Source organism: Phoxinus phoxinus (genome assembly GCF_949152265.1).
Source record: "Phoxinus phoxinus genome assembly, chromosome: 15".
NCBI lineage: Eukaryota > Metazoa > Chordata > Actinopteri > Cypriniformes > Leuciscidae > Phoxinus > Phoxinus phoxinus.
The window spans coordinates 20,669,201-20,688,323 of NC_136890.1; the positions used below are offsets into that span (position 1 = coordinate 20,669,201).

The following is a 19,123-nucleotide window of genomic DNA, read 5'->3' on the forward strand; positions in this document are numbered from 1 at the left end:
TCTACACTCCCTCCACATTCCCTTAATTTAATGTGAGGTTGGACAGAAAAGAGGAGTGGAGAAAGAGCAACTGAAGAAGGAATGAGGCCTCGTTGAGAGGGTGGCACGCGTCTAAAGCCGCTAATGGGGCGCCGCTGAAAAGAGCACAAACAGAAGCCAAACAACAAAGCCAATTGTTAAACCACAATTATAAAAACACACACACACACACACACACACACACACACACACATGCAACAACTACTACCACAACACTCCTCTATATAAATCAATTAAAACTCGCCCTCGGCCATTTAAGGAGTTTACCAAAAGACTTTTAGATTTTAACAATCACTGGCAAAGATATTTTCAAACACAGTTACATAAACACACAGTTCGAGGTTTGACATTGTGTGAGGTATTTTGATATAAACCTCAAATAAACTCAAGCTGAACAAAGGAGAAAGAGTTTTGTTCTTTCTTTATTGGAGTGATCTTGCATGCAAGTTTCACAAAGAGATATAAAAGCTTTTAAGGGTTTGGTTTCCAGAACACAGAGTACAAACAGTGAAATACTGACCCAGATACTCTCTTACTGTAAAAAAGAGCACATATACAGAGTCACAGATCACTGGTTATTTGTCATTTAACAGGCGTCTCATCCAGCGGGTACATACAGGAACAGTAATTGCAGCGAGGCCCTGAGGTAACCTGCGGTTTAGTGCTCTACTCTAGAGTACAATGGTGGCAGATGATCTCAATAAGTCATGAATCAACCCTGTGTTCCCCATGAACACACATGTGAAGACAATTAAATGTAACAGAAACACATACATCTGAAGAAATTTAGAGTCTTTTCCATTTCTCTCTTACAATACTGTATAGGCCAACGCTGTGAGTGCTTGTTAGAAATGAGAGAATATTGTGCTCAGTACGTTTTTATGTGCTTTCACGTGCTTAGTTCTGTCTTGAAACCAAACTTAGGTATTAAGTCGACAAAGTTTAAATCCCTTCTGGCTTTCGCTCTTCTCATTATACGCATTCGGTCAGTAGTCGGAGTTGTTCGAACGCATTCGACCACATGAGCATTAACACTATGAAAGCAATCTGGTCAAATGCGTTTTCGACTATGAAAGTGGTCCACAGTGGACAAGCTCAAAACGTTTTAGACCCCGTTTACACCTGCATTTTGCGTTGTCGACTGGATTGGATTGATGAAAACGCTTCTTAATAACAGGTGTAAACAGTGCTTTAGATGGGAATCATTTAGTACTCATGAGGAAGAAAATGTACACAGTGGAATAAAGACAAACCAATTACTAACCATAACAAAATATAAAAAAATATAAAAATAAAAAATACAAATATGTAATCCATTATTATTCTTATTTTTTTTTAAGCTATTACTTACAATACTCATAATGTTCTACTATCAACACCGCTACTGAATCTACAGCACAAAACAAACAGACAAAACATCTTAACCTCAAATAAAGCTCTGAAGCGGGATAAGAGAGTGTGAATTTAGTGTGTGTTAAGGGCACTGGCATTCATCTGGGACAGTCTTGAGCACTAACTTCCTGCCACTTGCACATGCTCTCAAGTGGTCAAGACCGCAATACCGTGTGGGTATCGGAACAGTCCTCCAGTCAGATTATATTAGTATAGCGTTTCGTCTGGATTACGGAAGAATGGAATGGAAGAGGGTGAGAAACATTACCAAATTTACGGGAAAGTGTTTCTCAGACATTCACAGTACACACTCAGAGAGAATGGTAAAAATGACACAGGTAGTCTGGGCTCTCTCCTGTAGATGTCTAAATACTAATTTCTGTTAAAATAACAGTTCACAATCACCAATTTAATGGCATCAAAACTTGACAAAATTACGACACTACGCAGAGATTTGAGTTGGCAAGAACTCGCTCTCTAACACACACACAGTTGTGGTCATCCTCCAGTGTGACAGTAAGAGGCTGTACGGATGCCAGTAAATGTGTAACACTTTGGAACAGAACTAAAAATGTTGTGTTCTGTTGGTGTCAGAACACCTGACGTAGTCTGGTTAGAGCAGGCCAGTTATAGGATTTCATAACTTCATGTGCTGACAAATCATCTTTCTTCTCCATTAAGATGAACAGGAATGCTAATGGATGCTTTCTCCAGGTATTATAGGCTTCATACAACACACAGACACACCTCATAAAGATATAGGCCTGTTCAACTGATGCATGTTTTTTCTTCAAACCCTATGATCTTAATCATTTAGCTTATAATCACATCTGTGTTTGCGTAATCAATGAGAAAAGAGGATGATGAAGAGTAGAGAAATGCTAAATAAATGCAAACCAGAGTTTACAGGGTGTGTTGGAATTGCAGTGACACATGTTGTAGATACAGCACAGAAAATGTATTCCTTTCCTTTTTCTCTTAAACTTTTTCTTACATCAGTGGGCTTTCTACACAGTGGCACACCACCAACTTTTTAAACAAACCATTAATAACACACATGCTTGTTGGCATCTGGCCTGCCTTTTAGATTTTCGCTTACTGGTAATGAAGTGAATGAAAATGGAAGAGGTCTTGTGGTAAAACCGACTGTGCCGTTTGCCTTAAGGATTGCGTTTATTCTAATTTTTGTCTAAAGGGTTGTGTGTCTGTATGTGATTAAGAGACAGAGAAAGATAAAAAAGATAGAAAGTGAGAAAGGATATATAAATATGTAATAGATGAATACATAACCCTCAGGAGGAAACATGTCTGCATAGAAAGTTAATCATGCACTCCGCACTGGTGTAGACAGATACATTAATATCTAGTGAGTATGTACTTTATCTCATGTGTGTGTGTGTGTGTGTGTGTGTGTGTGTGTGTGTGTGTGTGTGTGTGTGTGTGTGTGTGTGTGTGTGTGTGTGTGTGTGTGTGTGTGTGTGTGTGTGTGTGTGTGTGTGTGTGTGTGTGTGATCAGTATCAGGTTGATCTTTTGGTAGCTTTGGGCTGATTCTGTCAGCAGTTGCGTAGTGGAACTAATTGATTACTGGCTGATGCAGTGAGCAGCAGGGGAGAGAGCGTTCACAGAGTTGAACATCGACAGGAAGATCTCTTGGTGTCTTCCCAGGCACTGAGAATACACAATGTTAAGAACTGCTCTCTCTCTCTCTCTTCTTATCATGTACAAAACACACTTACACCACTCTGTTTTACACTGAAAGTTGGAGGATGGTAAGATTTTGAACACATACTTCACAATATCACTGTTTTTACAATATATATATATATATATAAATATAGTAAAAACAGTGATATTGTAAATTATTTTGTATGTGTTAAATCTTATCTTACTATATATATATAGCCTATATATATTACATGGCTTGGTTGGATTCTAATGTAGAATGCGGTCTGTTATTTCTTGATAACAGACCGCTGCTAAGGATAACACACCGTTGCCATGAAAAACAGAGGGTTGCCATGGACACGGTGTTCTTTAGCGGAAGCAATACAATCGTTTTTAAATATTTTGTATTTATAAATATAAATATTTTGTGTCAAACTATTGATATATTTGTTAGGTAGCCATGTAATAAGCGGGATAATGTAGAGCGAGGCGGTTGTTATAGCGAATACAACCCCGACAGGCTGATCAGGACCCCGACACGTAGCATATATACATATATACATATATAAACTTTAATATTGTGAACAGATTTTGTGCACAAGAAATATTTCTTATTAGTATCAATTTTTAAGACAGTTGTCCTGTTAAATATTTTTGTGGAAACCATGAATCCTTTTTTATGGGATTCTTTGATGAATAGAAAGTTTAGCAGCATCATTAATTTGAAATAATCTTTTATAACATAGGCTAATAAATGTATTTAATGTCAGTTTGATTCATTTAAAGCATCTTAGATGAATAAAGGTATTAGGGGGAAGTAATGGTTAGAGAGCCAGACTGGTAACCCGAAGGTCGTAGGTTTAACTCTCAATACTGGCAGGAAATGACTGAGGTGCCCTTGAGTAAGGCAATCACACCCCAGGCTGTGTGTGTGTGTCGCCACGGTTTGCAGTGTGTGTGTGTGTGTATTCACTACTCACTGTTCCTAATGTGTGTGCACTAACTTGGATGGGTTAAATCTGAGTATGGGTTACCACTTGGCCTTCATATGTCATGTCACTTATTAATTACTTTTGAAGTAAAAAATCTTACTGACACCAAACTTTTGAACGGTGTATAAATAGTGAACTATAGTATAAATATACCTACTCTTTTAAAATAGATGAGTTTTACCAGATCACAAGCTCACAAAGTTGAGGTGTGCAGATCGGGAATCTATAGACAAATAATAGCAGGCTTTCTTTAAAATGAGATCTTATCTTATTCCCCAAACTTCTGTTTGTGTTATTTAATAATTTTGATGACTTCACTATTATAAAAACAAGAATAAGTACATGTGTCCAAACATTTGACTGGTAGCATATGCATGTTCATATACGTAATTCTCTATAGTATCATAGTATCTGCGCTGTTTCCTCTAATTCTCTCTCTCTGTCTCTGCCTGTCTGTCTTCATTTGTCACACACACTCACGTTACTGCAGGGCAAATCCAGCTACACTAGCTCTTACTGGTAAACTCATAAAAGCCCCTCATCCCCCTCGAACCCACTTTTTCTAGCTTATTTTCTCAGCGTTCCTTTTGTCAATCTCATTCTTTTAGTCCCTCTGTCTTCTCCTGCTCCTTGGCCTCTCTTGATCCCCTCTCTCCCCAAAGCAAGAATCAGAACGTGAGGGTTTAGACAAACCCCTCTGGACAGCAGCCATGAGAGTCACTGCCTTCCCCTCTGTACACACACGCACACAATGAGACTCCAGCAGCTAGACAAAACACCTTTGGCTACACACACACAGACTCCACGACTTGTTTACACATTTAGCAAGAAAGAATAAAAGAAAGATTCTTTCTCACACACTCTATATGACAGTGGGTGAAATTCATTCGGTCCACACCATTCCTCCTTTCAATTACCTCCTTTATTCTTTACTTTCTCTGACACCTTTCATCTTTGCCCTTTATAACCCTGATCTCTTTTAGCAGCCATGTTTCCATATGTTAGTGTGTGTGTGCATTTAGTGTGTACAGAGGGCAGCTGTATTTGTGCAGTGTGCTTGAGACCATTACAGCTGCAATTAAGTGTGCATGTGTTCGTGTGACGGCTCCCAGGACAGTCATCAGCTAAGGGGTTAAAAAATCAAATCATAGTTTAAGTGACCAGCAGCTGTTGTGGTCGTTATCAGTGCGTGTGATCACGTCCAGGGCTTGTGACCTAATTGCGGTAAGCTGCGAACTCCCCTCAACGCAGGAGGAAACCGCCACAATGCTGCATTGTTCAGCCGCGTTACACCGCAAACTCTTGACTGACTCCACAAGGATGGAGGGAATGTGTGTTTTCATTAAAATTCCACCTGCATCCATTTTACACAGCACAAACACTGAATTCTTGTCTCCTCTGTGTGTGTGTGTGTGTGTGTGTGTGTGTGTGTGTGTGTGTGTGTGTGTGTGTGTGTGTGTGTGTGTGTGTGTGTGTGTGTGTGTGTGTGTGTGTGTGTGTGTGTGTGTGTGTGTGTGTGTGTGTGTGTGTACTGTACCATCAGTGTGTAAGTATGTGTGTGAACTCTACATGCATTTGCGCTAAACCTTCAGACCAATATTAATTTCCCTCAATAGGTTTCAGTTTTGCCCACCTATTTTTTCCTACTTCATACTTCACACACCAACTCCACTTGGACCTGCACACAATCTGTGAATCAGTTGATTTAGCCTACATGCACTTTAAAAGTTTCATTTGAGTTAGATCTAAAACTGCTTTAGTCAGACTGAAATTGTATTGTTTTATGACATTGATCTAAAGATGTGTGAAGTCAGAACTGGAAAAGATCCTATTTACGCAAAATATTTATGTCAAAATTACAAGTGGGAAACTCTGGATTATTCTGAGGGTGTGTCAGTGAGAAAACATGGAGAACACAAATGCAGCATCTGTAGCTATAGTTGATGTATGAAATGTATGATTTTTTTTTTCATTTACAATAAAACTATAGCTAAGTTGCATGTACAAATTACAACAGTACGACAGTATTGTACAATTACGATAAAATATATAATTCAGTTTAAAGCACCTTCATAAACTTAATAAAAACATAAGAAAAACACCTGATGCACGTTCTTTATTCATCATTTTGTAGAAGTAGAATTAAATTGATGTAATGTTGTACATCGTAATCTCCTGACGTCGTAATTATGATTTTCCCACCCATAAATACGAACTTGATCGCACCATTACAGACCTAGATAATGCAATTTGTAACTCGTCTTTGTCTGGCATGTACTTGAGACCATAATTGACCTTAGGGTTGAGAGCTTGCTTTGAAAGAAGTGCATTTATAATAAATATTAAATTACACATTCAGAAGATTGCAGATCAACTACACAAAAACTGTGCATGCTAATATACTTTATATAAATTGTATTTATCTTTATCTGAAAGATTAAGGCAAATGCCCTTCAAAGGTCTACCCTTGACCACGCATGGTTTAAAGGTGCTGTGAGATCATTTTTTTCTGGTATCGCAGGAAAAAAACATCATGCAGGTACTTTGTTTTGCCAACCAAAAGACTTTAAAGCACTTTCTGCCACTCAATTATTGTGCACATTCATAGAGCAGCCCATATATGAGAGAATCTGAGATGCGGACCGTTCAAGCTGAATGCCATGCTCAGCTGTTATAAGCAGATGTCAGTTTGTGGTGTCAGAATGGATATTTTGCTACAAGCTGTTGTTCTCCTGATTCGTCTCTGGTTACAATATTCTCAATGGCACAACTGTATCTTTTTAATTGGGCTTTTGGTAAAAGGAAGCGTTTCCAAATCCGTCGCTACTATAGTCTGGCAGTTTCAGTTCAAACATCACTCAAAGCACCTTTCATATTTAGAGCAATTCCTAATCTAGAACCCCAATCTCATGGGAGAGTTTCACAACATCCATCTTACAGACGTGAAACTCTGTGGCCTTCTCTCTCAAACAAACGGTTCCAGGGCGCTGGGAATATTTAGGGAGTGAGAGAATGTGAACGAAACCAAAGAATCATCAAACATTCTTTTAGTGACAGATTCTTTAGCCAGACCTCACAAAACCCTCCACAAACATCTGGGCAATGCTAAAAAAATAAACTCATTAATTCATTCATGTAAACTAAAACAAACACAGAACCCGCCCACCTCTGCGTCTCTGTGTATGTTCAACCATAAAACTGAAAAGTGTGCCAGTGTGCGTATATGAATGCATGCGGGTGTGAAAGTGATAGAGGGAGCTTGGTTGGAAAAACTGTCTCCTCCTAAATCAGCACACACAACTGACTCACCAAAGGACCCCACAGATCTGCACACACACACGCACTTAATGCCCAGCCGTTGGCATATACAGGCCGTCCCTCATTTCTCATTCAAAACATAACAAGCTCCCTCCCGACCAATCCATACAGCTTTGACAGCTTGATGAGTGTGTGCATGCTGTTGGCAGAATGGTCAACAGGCATTCTGAGACCCATCAGTGGTGAAAATCGAAATATATAGCTAGTCCAACTGAACTTATCTCTAGGCTGATCATTATCAAGGTTAATAGCGCGTCCATGGAGAAGAACACAGGCCGATTACATGCAATCAGAGCTCCACGCAGGGACTGGGCGAGCATTAGATGACCGCATTAAACTCTGCACAGATGCGCTCTAGTCACGCACACAGACCGCTGGAGGGAAACTGGACACTCCACTCAAGCTTATAATCATTCATGAAAAGAACTTTTGAGGCACTGATAAACGCTTAATGCAAACCAACTTCCTGACGCCACCACCTTGTTCCATGTACCCTCCAGGTAAATTAGGGTTAAGCAACGTTTCTCTTAAAGGCATAGGAATCCCAAAATAAAATTGAATTATCCTTTGCTCACCAATATCTCATTCCAATCCCGACTTTATTCTTTCAAGGAACAGCTTTATCGAAATTTACAATTACTTTTTCTGTGATACATCAATATAATAGGCCTAGCCTTTTATGCTAGTTTGCACTGTCTGGAAGCACAATAGCCTATTGTTAGTCTGTTGCTATGGTTAACTCCTAACACAACTTTTTCATTATCTTATGTGGTTAATGAAACATTATTACAAAACACTATTGAAACAACCCTATGTGGGCTAATATGGAGATTTAAACTGTAAAACCAATTGTTAGGAACTGATAGCCTCAGTCACTATTCACTTTCATTGCATCCTTTTCCCCCCATTAAATTAACTTTCACTGAAGACTGAAGTTGTAGGCTACATGAAGGTGTGGTGGTATTAGATACATTTATCAGGCAAAAAAAGCGTATACTGGATTTCGCAAGCGGACAACAGACCGCAATTTAACACCTCATTTGTGTCCCTTGGAAGATATAGGCCTAGTCATACGAAATCAGGGTGAGTAATTGATGACAGAATTTTCCTTTTTGTATGAACTATTCCTTTAATAATTTTAAAGCTGCAGCGTCTAATCTAACAACAAGAGTTAAAACATCTCAAACTCCCCCAGGCCACTGTAACATTCTCCTTGCACTCTATAAATCCGGTAATAGAGAGGCAAGCGCAAACTGTCTCGCGCACCGCTGAGAGTCTGACCGCGGGGAGGTGAGCGCGCGCCAGGAGAGCCTAGCAAGAAGATCCCGGAGTTTTGGATAACAGCTGAAACAGTAGCCCGGAGTCCTGACGTAGCTTTTTCCCACCGTTTAAAAAAGACCAGCCACAACATCTCTAGAGAAGCTCACTGCCATGCAAAGACGGAAACGGCGCTGTAAACGAGTTGAACAGGGCGCTCAGATTTGAATCTGATAAGGTCACAGAGGGGCTGTGCGCAAAGCTTAAAATACTCAATGTGCAAAGCAGGATGTGTGGAGAGAGCAATATAAATGCGAAAAGCGACAGGGGAAACAGCTTATGGAAACATTGTTCTGTGCAGGTCTCTTCGTTTACTGTAAAAACTGCCTTAGAAAAATCAGAAGTGACAATCAGTTTTTTCACCTTTTTTTTTTTAGACCACTTTGATTGCCTACTAATGTTGAAAATATAATTGAAACACATACAACCAAGTAGGAAATAAAGACATTATTTGTGACAAAAAGATATAGGTTAAAATTAAATTGATGTAGCCTAAACAACGATGTTAAACATTGTTGAAATTTTAGTGTTACACAGTATTTCAACTGTGCAATATAATATGCTCTATTTTAATTCATATTTATTCATAGCCTATAGGCTACTACTTGTAGTTCTTTTCTGCACATATCGTATGTGCATTCTCACACGTCCATGATTTGTGTTATGCTGGAGCTGTTGCCTATTTGAGTAATGGAAGCGTCCGTTACACTGTGTGAACAATAGCATATTCGCAACGAACACTTTTTTTCCTGATTCTGATTGCCATTTCTGTCATCACTCGCACCTGTAACCTATAGACTTATTCACACACACGATGAACGAGGGATGGCAACATACACTGAAACTGTGAAAATAAACAATCATTAATCTAGCTACTTAAAGCACTGGACCGTGTTATCTCCTCACAATAACCGGGTAAATCTTACCCAGGTCATTTTACATTTTCATTAGATCTTTGGCTTTGTGTTTCGTTTGTAAATATGAATAAAAAATTATAAAAGTTAAACACATTCAAATAAATGTGATGTGCGTAATTTACCTTTGTATGACAGGCGAAGACGCGGCACATTCAGTTTAGTGCTGGTCCCGAAAGACAGGATCACCGCCACTAAAACCAGAACCGGTAATTCCATGTTGAATGGATCACTTCAAATGAACCTTTCTTTAGGTTTTACTCAAACTGTAAAGACTCAAGGCTGTTTCCCCTTATACAAGCTTGGACGAAAACCAGAAACAAAAAGATGCTGGCTGGACCCGAGTAAGTTAGTGAGATCCCAGGTCTCAGGTTAAAGCTCGAGACGCTCGCATATGCCCCTGTGCGCTATTTTCCCACACAGCTCCAGTTCAAGTGCGCAAGTCTCTCTCTTTCCTTCGCTCTCTCGTGTAGTACTTCGTTCGTTCAGTCCTGAGGAACACCCTCCCCGCCCTCTCAGCGTCTCGAGCCCCTGCCTGGTCCTCGCCTGTCACTCGAGTTCAGTTCCTCTAATTGCATAGTAGTGGTATCAAGTGTGCGAGGTAACGGTTCTCAGAAATACTTTTAGTTTTACATAAGTATATTCTTCAATAAGCGTTTCCAAACAACGTTTCAGTAAAGTTAGTTAGAGCTCTAAACTGACTCTCGCGAACAGTAGCTAGTCACGGTCGCGTGATGAGGTTACCATAGCAACAGCAGGCGGCACGAGCGCTTCCCATGCGGCTTCACGAGGCAAACATCAAAAGATTAGGCTACACCTTATATAGACAACATATCTTTAGTATTACATCTGTAGAAAAACGCCACAGGGAGGAACACAAACACTGACTTGGAAAATTATGTAGATTACACTGGAGAGAGATTATATCTCTTCATAAATCATTCTAGCTTAAAAAAAAAAAAAGTTTAAAGCTTAAAGGGATAGCTCACCCAAAAATGAAAATTCTCTAATTTAGGCCTACTCACCTTCATCTCGTTCCAAACCCATAAGACTTGGTTAATCTTCTAAACACAAATCATTATGTTTTTAATTAAACCTGAGAGGTTTCTGTCCCTCCACTGCAACCACTTCTGTCCGGGAAACCGAAACTAAAAGATCCAAAAAGGTTATAAATGTGTTGTAAAATTAATCCATATGAATCAAGAATTTTTGGTGATTGCATTTCTAAAGTGATTGCATTTCTTTACAAGATGTGGGTCACTCGATTCATATGGATGTTTTACAATGTCATTGTCAAAGTCATACAAAACACTTAATTCTAACCAATTAAGATCACAATTCTGAAAAAAAGGTAATGAAAATCCTGTTTCCATTTCATCGATGCCTTAGGTGAAAAAAAAATGTCTTTAAGATTTTTCTAATATAAAGATTATTCATTTTTTTATCCCTAATAGAAAGGCCCCGCACCGTGAGAGCCGGAAGAAAACTAATTACAGGATTACACATATTTTCAATTTTGATAAGGTGAAGAAGTTTCGGGGAAATTAATTCATTTTAAATATTCTTTTGAAGATACATACTGTATGTCCCAAAATTATTAACAAATTCACTGTATTTATATAGGTCACCTGACTAATTTAATAAGTCTGTAACAAAAATTAAACCTTTGTCAAATCACTCACTCCAAAAAAAAAGTCTTGTTTTTAAATAATATATATTGGTTATTCCAAATAACACAGGAATGGGGAGTAAAATTGTGTTTGTAGACCATTTCCACGCATCCAAAACTTGTTTGTGAAAATTAGACAACTTTATTGAAGTTTAGTGCATTTAAAATCACAAGCAAGTAAAAAGTTAAGACCCACATTTATTAAAGATGAGCTGGATAGGCCTAAAGAATCATGGAAAATTCTTCTCACAAAGACAGTGCTAGATCCAGTTAATTTTAAATATGTTATTAATAGTTTCAAAATCTAAAGCATTTAATCCTCCGTCTGATATACACTTCCAATTATGGTTTTCCTTTTAACATACTCTGTCTTGCAAGTTGTGTTAAGTCCTCCGTTATCCTGATGTTCTTTTGTTTGAGAGTTTCAGAATGCTTCACGTCGGCCGAAATGCGGCCACGGTGCGTACGAGAGATGAACTGTACAATAATGCGACAGGGGTGAGTGAGTCCTTTCTTTCCAAGCCTGTGGGCCACGTTGATGGATGATTGGAGAACATCTGCCAGTGAAACATAATATTTCCATCACAGCCATCTTTACATTTTCACCTTTCATTTCAGGGATACCGGCAATCCAAAGGTTCCACCGCCTTTTGTTCGCCTCCAATTCGCCCAGCTTTCCCAAGAGTTGCTTGTTTTCGGTCTTTAAGGATGTGACTTCATCCTTCACCTGGAGTTAGTAACAGCAAGGTCGGCCTTGTCAAAGATTGCATCCATTGTAACTCCTAGATGTGATGTGGCTTGAGTTACATAAGACAAAGTTTTCACAATGAGACAATGGCCGTCAATTTCTCTAAAAAAATCGTCTTGTTTTTTCCCTAGCTTCTCAATTGCTTCCAAGAGAACAGCATTTGATGGCTCTGTAGTGTGGCGTCGCATCTTCAACTGTGGACTCTTGGAGTATCAAGTAAATTATGTAACAGCGACTTTATCCTCCTCCATAGGTGTCTGTACGTAATCATGCACACGTTTCACTGCTAAAGCATCTTCCATTTATTGTGAAACATGGAGGAAATTAGTTTTATGACAATACCGAATTATTATGATCAAGTCAAGAGCAGTCACTTCTCAGCTAGCAGGTTAATTCCCAATAAAGTACGTATGGGAGACACCCATCATCCTCAAAAAATCCATTAATAAGGGTTCTTGAATTAGTCAAATTATATCAATTAATACTGTTTGTACTCACATGAGGACACGTTAGGTCAAGAATTACACATTAATGTTTAATAGCTACTAACAACACGACTTACATAGGCGCCATCTTGGCCCCTCTCCACGATGTCTTTATGTCATGACCTTTTTTGGTTTCCTGAACTTTCAATAGGGACAGAAACCTCCCGGATTTCATAAAAAATATCTTAATTTGTCTTTTGAAAATTAACCAAAGTCTTATGGAACAATGTGAGGGTGAGTAAATGATGACAGAAGTTTCCCTTTAACTGCATAAAGAAAGATGTGAGATAAGAAAGATAAATAAAAAGTCTGGATGGTTTATGATCATTACTCACCATACTTTTATGTGCTATGACATAAACCATAAAATAGTTAGCTAGGGGTATATGAGCATTAAATTGCATATAGGCTAGTAGCTGGTTTTACATGCTTTCTAGCAGGACCGTGCTGGTCATGTATGGCCATTTCCTTTAAGCTGGTCTTGATGATATAGATCAGGTGGACGTATAAGCTTGTGCCACCAAGATCAACCAGGTACACCTCGATCAAGCTAAAAAAAAACAGTTAACATGTTACAAAACCATTTTAAGCTGATTTATTTTCTCCTATAGGCTAACTTTTGCCATTTGTCATAGAAAGAAATGGCTTTAATTATTTAAACTTCAGTCACTGTTCCACTTTTGCTGGTGATCTGACCCACTGTACCTGCATAAAGCTGTTCAAGTAAAATGCAGTTCCAAATTGTTTAAAAGTCTAGCATTACCACATAGAATTATACATGAAACATTGTTTTAATATATTTAGATTTAGAAGGATTGTTAGAATTTGTTAGACGGAACGTTTTCACAAGGAATGACCTGCTTTCTTGCAGTAACCACAAATTCATAGTCTTTGTCCTATGCACTCACTCAGTCTGCCCGTAAGTGTTTGAGCTTGGATGTTTTGTTTGCAGAATTCGATTCGGATTATTTTGACTTTAGGGTCAGAATAAATAACAGGCCACATTCCATCTCTCCCTTGATCTGCCACTTGGTGCTATTGTTGTGGCTTGAGGATTTTAATTAACTCAAGGGTTGAATTGGGGAGGTGGTTTCAAAAAGTGTCTTTTGTAAAACATGTTTTTTCTGACGGGTGGGGGGTCCCTAAACTCTGGGAGCGTTTAAAACACTGTGGGATCTTTTGATCAGGATGATCAAACGGCAAAAATGCAGACGTCATTAGTGCATGATGTCAGCATACCACTTCCAGAGCTGTTACTGTTATAGCAACGGGTGAGAGAGAGGGGGGGGGGGGTATTTTATATAGGGAGAAACTTTGGACACAGTATGACTGTTTGCCAAGTGCAAACTGTCTGAAGTACTAGAACCTCTTTTAACAGACTTTTAGTTTATTGTCTAGGACATTTCTTAGTTAAAGTCTGCAAGGCGTACTCAGTCATTCCATGTCCAAACACAGCAGCTCACGTCTAAATATACAGAAGGATTCAGGCAATGATTTAGACTGACAGCCAGTATGTTGGTGGGCCGAGAGAACAAATTTAACATGGTGCATGTGCCTTTCTATAGGTTTAGCTCCTCCAATTCTTTCTTAGCCTTATCTAAATGTTTTAGTAGTGTAGACCAGTAATGCATCTGTATGCATTTAATTAGCCTACATTTTCTACATTCAAACATATATACATATATAAAGATGGCAGATTTAAGTCAGTAACACTGTGTCTACACCGGACGGGAGCAGTGTGATGCAATGCGACAAAAGACTATTAGAAGACTATAGAATCCATTAAAGTGATGTTGTCTGGATGTGGCGCGACACGACAAACTCCAGACAGTAAACTACAGTATTTATGACATACTCCTAGTACTTGCGATACTTCTCATATGGACAAATGGATTTGCAACTGTCGCTTTATCACGTCCAGTGTAGCAAGCTTTTAGCTGTTGTGGTGCAGCGCAATGAGGCGTCAATGGTTGTGTCCGGTGTAGACACGGTGTTAGATGGTTTCAGACCAACGGAACAGAAGAGAGAAAGAGGACTAGAATGAAAAGGCTAGAAAAGCGACAAGTTGTTTCACCAAGGAGAGTGTGTAAAGCACTTGCTAGACAGATGAAATGAGGTATCCCCAAATCCCTACTGGGGCTTGACCTTTGACACCATGAAGAGGAAAAGGGTAAATTATAGAAAGTCTTGATTGTACTGTGACCTCTGACACAGCGCTCATTCTGCTCTCTTCCATTGCTCTTTTTCTCATTAGACTTATTTTCTCTTTGAGGATATGCAGTATACTATCCCACCCTTTCCTGACTTCAAGCTATTTCTGATAACAGACCGATAACAGCTATGACAATGAGTAAACATGCATGGAAGCACATGCACACACACTTATTTGTTAACAATTCACTGCTAGCTCGCTTACAGACATATATAGTGTGTGTATACTGTATATTGCGTGCATGTGTTTCTAGTGTGGGACATGATGACAGAGATTAGAGGAAGTCTCCAGAATAGGGTGAATTTATAGCGCATGGCTGGTTACACAAGAACTTGAACCTTCCCTGGCCAGTAGAAAGATTAATGACCATTCAAACCCCAAACTACAGTACATTACACCCTGAATTGTGAATTGTAAATTTGAGGAGGTGATAACATAAAACTCTTTTGTATAATGTGATTAGTGGTGAAATCTATTAACACGCACTCACTAGGCCTCGCTTCAGCTTGCAGTCTGGAAAGGGCGTGATGCTTCGCAGTGATTGGTCAAGCATGTTAGGGTTGTGACCCTGACACAGATGATCATAGTGACATTGTCATTGACTGTGACCTCCTACACTCTTGGCTTTTGACCTCCTGCACATTCTGGCTGCATTTATTTGTTTACCCTCAAACCCCTGGTGCTCATAAATCATAACTGTCACAACAATGAGCATGTTTAAAGATAATTGTGTGGCTTTGAGTGCCGGTCTGTATGTTTGCAGGTGTGTGAATGTAGATTTCGGAGAAAAATGGGTAAGCATAAATATTTAAGTTTGTGCAAAACAATGGCCATGTTTAGTCTGTTGGACCGTGAATGCACGTGTTTGAAGATGTGTTTTTAATGCTGACACAACAGTCATAGCTGAAAATGCGGAATATATTAAAGAATAATACATGCTGATTATAGGCTATTATTAACTGAATGATTTTTCTGTCAAATAAATTATACTAAGAAACTGTGGAAAAGCCTCCTTGATACTGATTGGTCAATATTTTTGAATAATAAATACGCTTTTATGCATGATTATTAATTATTACATTTTCGGGGAATGTCCCACCCTTTCAATCATAACCACAAGCTCTACTCAGATGTAAATATTAACGATGGAGTCAATTTCAAGCCATTTCGACTCTGACAATATTAATGGGCAAAGAGGATTATGCTGAACGGATTTCATGCAAGGACTTTGCAAGCACCGATTTCACAGGGCGTTTCAGAGTAGGCCTATATTTTTTTTTTTTTTTTTTTCTCTATGTTATCCACCATTTAATCATATTTGTCGGAAAATTATGGTAATACAAACAGTAATCCATCACAAAATCATGAATAATTTAAGGGGTGGTGAACCTTACAGACGATACAACACATTACTGTAACACATTACTGTAACGTTAGTTAGCAGGCTAGTAGAGGCAAAGCTTTTACCTTCGTTTAGCTATCATAGTTATCAAACTGTTAATAAAAAACACAACTACAAATATTAAGACATACTTACAAGTTGTGATCCATAAACAACTGATTGTCCAACAAAATGGCAAGGGCTGTCTTTCAGGAGAAGCTTGTGCGCATAGCCTGCATTATACTCTGTCTGTCTGCTGTTCTCCTTAAAATGTGCAGTGTGCACAGACAAACGTTGAGGTTAGGAACATTGTTTAAAATATATTTTCAGCCTAAATATATCAGCCTTAGGACAAACTTATTCCTGGGTGAAAAAAACATGACAACACTCGCATTCTCATCCTAGGGCGTCATATACTGACACATTTGACATTTCGTCTACATCCAACGCACATGGCACCCTTTAGCGTCAATATGACACGCACAGAGCTTTGTTCGGTTATGGTTAGGTTTAGGTCTGGGGTAGGGTTAAGGTTAGACCGCTAGGAGGCGCCTTCTGGCCCATATCTATCTGCGTCTCATATTGACGCTAAAGGGTGGCATGTGCGTTGGATGTAGACTATAGGCTTGTTTGAGATGCGCCTTGCCTCGCCTGAAATGTATGCGAGAGTAGGCAGCTGCAGTGAGGGGAGGAGTGAAAAAAGCGCAGGCAAGCGGGACAGTTTTCTCTTCTCGCAGTGGATCTGACACCTGTGAGATCAAAGATGGATATCGCGGGATTCACGGGATTCACGCTCGTGCACAGTGTTGCTAATAAACTGGATGTAATTTAAGTTCTGTTGCTTTTATATGAAAATAAATATAATGAACAAGACACCCAAATCACTGGTTATTTAATTCCATTCCAAATACGTGTTTATCAATCATTTTTTTCTTTAATACAAACGTGTTCCCATACGTTTAATACAAACGTGTTCACATAATCCATATAGAGATCGCACTGTCAGAGAGTTCGGGAATATTCACACATAATTATACACATAAAACATGATATCAGAGTTTTAAAATCAAAATTTTAAAAGAGAACAATACATCACGGTTGTTTAAACCAATGAGCATTAAGCTGTGTCGTCAGCAAGTCGTTTCCCATCATGCTTTTGATCAGCGCAGTCGGTGGAGAGCAACTGCGCGCAACTGCAGAATCCGACAGGTGTGCCTTGCGCTCGCGAGAGTTTTTTTACATACGTCGGCATGACATCAGAGCAAGGCGGACCGCAGTCGAACACATTTCTAACCGGCATGCATCTCGCGCTGATCACCGGTGATCGGTTCTGCGCAGATTTTGCTAATCTCAAACAAGCCTTATAGCTGTGTCCCAATGTGAAGGCTACAGCCTCCGAAGTCCGTATTTGAAGGCCGATTGGCCGTATTTGAAGGCCGATTGCGTCACAGCGGCACGACGAAACGTCACAGCGGCGCGACGAAGGATGTCCCAATTCAAAGGCTGAACACCTGGAGGTCGCATTTTAAGGCCGATTGCGTCACCGCGGCGCGATGAAGGCTGTCCCAATTCAATTCGGCATCGTCCAAAGGCCGTATTCGAAGGCCGGTTGAGTCATCGCGGCGCGACGAAGGCTACCCTGATTCAAAAGCGACGCCAAATGCACCCTTCATTTCCCCGTGAAAGAAAGGATGCATAAACGGATCCTTGCGGCCTGATTCTATCCCATAAGCCATCGCGCGCCGGTGACGACAGCATTATTATTATAAAAAATGACGGCCGAGAGTTCGGTGGTGGACGGCAAATTCACATTTAAATGTAAGTATTATGTTTTCATTTACTCAAATAGCTAGTGAGTTAAAAGCCACAAGTTTTTCTTTCTTATAAACTTCATCTTAACTCATTCATCACCATTGCGTGGCTTCATTTGTAAGGTGGTATACAACTTGTCCTAATATTTAGTTTAATAATTGTTTCAGGGAGCAAGGAGCAGACAGCTCAATTTATTAAATTGCAATTAAATAAATAAATAAAATAAATTTTTATTGTAATATTTGCACTAGTCTGTCTCACTTGTGTATTATAAGAAATATCACTCACCCTATAAAGCCCACAACAATAAGAAAAGCAGTAGACAAGGCAATGGGGTTTTACTTTTATGTGTTTTTGTAGTGGTGTCATGCAAGCTACGTCTACAAAGGTTTTAACTATAAGGTTAAAACCTTTAACTATAATTTAAGGTTTTAATTTTTCATGTACCCTTTTCTGCTTTTTTATAGCAATTCTGGAGAAAATGGGTCTGCTGGGGAAGGTAACTCTCATACAGGCCAAAAAAAAAAAAAAAAACAAGTAAGAAAGTTAATACACACATCTTAGCTGAAATGTATTGTGCTGTTGTTGTTAACAAGCCATGGTTAATTTGCTCTGCCTTAGGATTGCAAGTGTCCTGGGACAGGTGAGGGTGTGAGTGGAAAACCCACTGCTGAAACTTGGCCCTGGTTTGTCCTCATGGATGAGGTGTTGAGACAGAGGCACTCCCTGTCCTCATTGCCTCAATCCCTGAGGACAAACCAGGGTCAAGTTCAGCAGTGGGTGCCCACGGTGAGGAGGAGCCAGAGGCACCAGCACAAGCACCAGCATCAGCACCACGAAGAAGAGACCGAGAGGACGAGTTTTGGACTTGATTAGAGAAGACATGGGACTGCAGAGGCGAGGAGAGCACAGGAGAGGATGGACAGGCAAAAGAGAGAGTTTTCTCTTGAAAGAATGATTGAGAATATTATATATATTTGTTTAACTTTTTTTAACTTATATTTTTTAAAAGGGAAAAAAATATGTTTATTTATTTATTTTTATGCAACTTTAAATGTGTAAATAAAAGAAAATTCATTGCTCTGGACATAGTTTATTTTTGTAATGACAGTCATAATTTTTACATGAAACAAATGATTCTATACCTTTTTTCCCCCCAACTATTTACAACATACGTT

General features: G+C 39.2%; 2 protein-coding genes across 2 annotated transcripts in view; one reads left to right on the forward strand and one right to left on the reverse strand.

The window, feature by feature from the left end:
• Positions 1 to 10,131, reverse strand: part of sema3bl (sema domain, immunoglobulin domain (Ig), short basic domain, secreted, (semaphorin) 3bl) — a 33,052-nt gene extending 22,921 nt beyond the window's left edge. Inside the window, exon 1 of the mRNA XM_079638322.1 lies at positions 9,764 to 10,131. Within this exon, the coding sequence (XP_079494448.1) occupies positions 9,764 to 9,857 (94 nt within the window). The 5' untranslated portion in view covers positions 9,858 to 10,131. The remainder of the gene's footprint in view (positions 1 to 9,763) is intronic.
• A 7,367-nt stretch (positions 10,132 to 17,498) lies between these two features.
• LOC307012307 (uncharacterized protein) lies at positions 17,499 to 18,867 on the forward strand. The gene is made up of 3 exons (XM_079638824.1): positions 17,499 to 17,951; positions 18,413 to 18,444; positions 18,567 to 18,867. Exons 1-3 carry the CDS (start codon positions 17,906 to 17,908, stop codon positions 18,819 to 18,821), a joined length of 333 nt encoding a protein of 110 aa, XP_079494950.1. The 5' UTR covers positions 17,499 to 17,905; the 3' UTR covers positions 18,822 to 18,867.
• Positions 18,868 to 19,123: the final 256 nt, after the last annotated feature.